Genomic DNA, 3,417 nt, shown 5'->3' on the forward strand with positions numbered 1-3,417 from the left:
ATACAAATAAGAAATATAAACAAACTAACTAAGAAATATAAACAAACTAACTAAAGATAAGAGATAAATATAAACTAAATATAATATCTCTAACAATCAGTAACACATAAGAAAAGTGTAGATTGAACTTGTAGATGTCTGAAGTAGCAAATTAGTTTGGTTAGTGGTAAGTAAATAGAAAAGGTGTGTCATTTTATCTAGAAAGCAAGAGGGAGCCAAAGTTGATGAAATTGAAGTTCTTTATGCTAAAGTTGTAGTTGAAGTTGGTAAAGTTCTATATGATAAAGTTCATTTGTAGGAAGTTGTTGCTGAAGAAAGTTGTTGTTGAAGAAAGTTGTTATTGAAGAGAAAACACTTTAAAGTTCGTATCAAGGAAGGTATATCACTAAGTCTCACCTTGATTAGTTTAAGTGTATTTTGATAGAAGTCTATGTTATAAATATCAAAGTAAAGGATGAAGATGTGACAATGATTATACTAGTTTCTCCTTCCTCATCCTATAAGAATTTGGTAAGTTTGTTGAACCTTCAGAAGACTTGTATCTTACTTAAGAAGGTAAGTCTAGCCTATGTAAACAAATTATGCCTCAAATCATCTTTGAATGGTTATGATGCATCATTTTTTAGGTTGGTAGTCTTTAAGAAGAATTTGGTAAGTTTGTTGAACATAAAGAAGACTTGCATCTTACTTAAGGAGGTAAGTTTAGCCTATGTAAACAAATTACGCCTCAAATCATCTTTGAATGGCTAGGATCCATCACTTTTTGGGTTGGTAGTCTTTAAGAAGAATAAAGTTAAGAAGCGTAAAAAGACAAAGGTTGACTTTAAAAGTTTTTGCAAAAATTACAAATAGTTAAAGGCATTAAAGGAAATATTTTCCAAGAATGGTAAACATGACCAAGAATTGATTACTATTAAAAAGAACACATTGTTTGATGAATGGTTTTTTTACTATGGGTAGTTTTCAAATAAATTATAAATATGTGCAAATTTATGAAATATTACAAACCTTAGGTAAGTTGTGTTTGGAGGTGACAATTATACATGAAATGAAAATCATGCGAGGGTTAAAGACTTTTAATTTAATAGTGAAAATCATGAGAGGTGTTGACAAAATCTATAGAGAACTTGTGTTGGGGTATACGACTTGCAATTTATATGCTTGAAATTGGAAGTCATTAAGGGGTGGGAGTGTAACATCCCAATAAATATAACCAAAGCTATAATTCATTTTCAGGAGTTAACATGAACAATAAAGGAGAACAGTAGTGAATAAACCGATAGGTGAAAGAGATGGGAGAAATAGCATTTAATTTAAAACTGTATAACAGTTTGATTAAGTACAACAGTTACAAGGTAGACCGAACGATCTTAGACTAAGTTCATTGACCGAACGGTAAATCATCAAAAGCTCCCTATACATAGCATCTACAAAATGTAAGACACAGAGAAGTAACTACACTAAGGACCGGACGGTCCTGCATAACTCTCGGGTACGACTTCCACTGCGTCTTCCAGGGTATCCTCCAAAGTAGCTTCCAATGTAACTTCTAAGTTATCCTCTGCTCACACCCAAAAAGAGTGATCATTGCAATTGAAAAGACACAAAGAATAAGGGTAAGCTTATGTAAATTTAATTAATGACTTCAACATACAGGTAAACAATTAAACAAAACCAAATCAACATATTATACACTCAAGTACTACACATGCATACTAAGTTCATCAATTTATATCCGACCACGACGACACTGTCCGGACGTATGAACATGTAGCTCGGTCGTCCCTAGCACCCGGTGTGGTGTAGTAACTGTCTCTCTGATCAGCTGCCACCCGAGGTTAGCCCTCAAACGGTTATCTACTCGTATAACCGCGGACCTCCTGCCATTCCCACGCATGAGTGACCTCTCTCTACCTGAGAAAGCGTCCTCACGGAATATCAGGAACAAGGACAACACCTGAGTCATTCCCACATTCATACTTTACCAATCAATACCAATTCATGAGTCATTCCGCCAGTGGAATTCTCTTACTTAGTCAAATTCAATCAGTGTTCATTATTACTTCCAAACTATCAGGGTACTGAAAGGAGTACCAAATACCCAGTACTGAATTACAACCAGTAATGACCGAACGATTTGAATCAAAAGGGGAAGCTGAGTCTCAAGAATTCAAGCAAGTGACCGGACGGTCATAGTAAAGGTATGACTGAATAACGGAAAATACCAAATGGTTGATAGAATAGTTTTAGCAAAGAATGAGGCCATGACTCAGAGATTTACGATAATGGATAGTCATTCGAGCGGTTTGGCAAGAATATCATACAATAGGCATTAACATGATCAAAGGGTTGGTCTATGACCAAACACTTATCAGGCCGGACGGATCAATAAGGAAGAAATTCTTTAAAAGAGTGAACGAACATTAATCAATTTAAACCGGACGTTTCAATACACAGAGTCGCACTAGACCATTCAGTCATTAAGTGACCGGACGGTTTCAAAAGGAAGAATATCAGGTTGTAAGTTTCAAATGTTAAGTGCCAGCCTAAGACTGAACACTTGTAAGACCGAACGCTTGGTTTATGACCAACATTCTTAAATAGCTATCAAAGAAACACTTAAAGGAAACCAATTTAGTTTTAGTAACTATACTAGGCCGACCAACCATAATAGACCGAACGTAGCAGGGAAAACCGAACGGTCCTAATAACCTTCGATCTTAGATTCACATTTTCTCTAAGTTTCATACATACTCTTACCAGTACAGAATTCATAGTTCATACTTGTCATACAACTCATACAACAACATACCATATTCAAATCATAAGAAATCAAGTAACATACTTTAGATATCAGACATGCATTAAATCAGGCATACTTTCAACCATACAGAAAATCATAAATTAAACTTTATAAGCTTCCCTTACTTCTAATTCCAGCTAAGTAGGTTGATAGGAACTATTCTTCTAAGTTTCCAAGGACAGGTACAAACTTGAAAACCGGACGGTTTAAGTGAAGGAGGAGACCACCAGGAGTCTTCAGTTGTGATCTGAAGGGTGATCGGAACAGTAATTGAGTTAGAATTTTAGAGAGACGGTAGGGAGGTTTTAGAGAGAAGGAGGAGAGTTTGAGATGTTCAGAAGGTTAAGTTTGAGGAAGAAGAAGAAGGTTGCATGCAAAAGTGGCGTCAGTTCTCCACTCTTACCTTATATACTGCCTCCAGTGCGAACGGTTTGGCCAACTCCAGCGTGACACCTGACTTCCACTTCCAGGGGTTTTCTGCTATGCTGCTACTGCACGAATCACGAGGGGAAGGGAATTAAAAGGTTGGCAGAGTTTGTCTCCCACTCACCGGGGAGGACCGGACGGTTGGACAAGTGTCCCCCACTAAGAAGGGTATTTAATGGGGTGTGACA

At 36.6% G+C, this 3,417-nt stretch overlaps 1 protein-coding gene across 1 annotated transcript in view; it reads right to left on the reverse strand.

Annotated features, from left to right (window-relative positions):
• LOC106759906 overlaps nucleotides 1-3,417 on the reverse strand; it is a 20,452-nt gene that overhangs the window by 12,278 nt on the left and 4,757 nt on the right. Inside the window, exons 2-4 of the mRNA XM_022780116.1 lie at nucleotides 3,207-3,294; nucleotides 2,064-2,081; nucleotides 1,793-1,957 (exon numbers count right to left, since the gene is read on the reverse strand). Of these exons, the coding sequence (XP_022635837.1) occupies nucleotides 1,793-1,957; nucleotides 2,064-2,081; nucleotides 3,207-3,294 (271 nt within the window). The remainder of the gene's footprint in view (nucleotides 1-1,792; nucleotides 1,958-2,063; nucleotides 2,082-3,206; nucleotides 3,295-3,417) is intronic.

Source organism: Vigna radiata, chromosome 1 (assembly GCF_000741045.1).
Source record: "Vigna radiata var. radiata cultivar VC1973A chromosome 1, Vradiata_ver6, whole genome shotgun sequence".
In the NCBI taxonomy this organism is placed as follows: domain Eukaryota; kingdom Viridiplantae; phylum Streptophyta; class Magnoliopsida; order Fabales; family Fabaceae; genus Vigna; species Vigna radiata.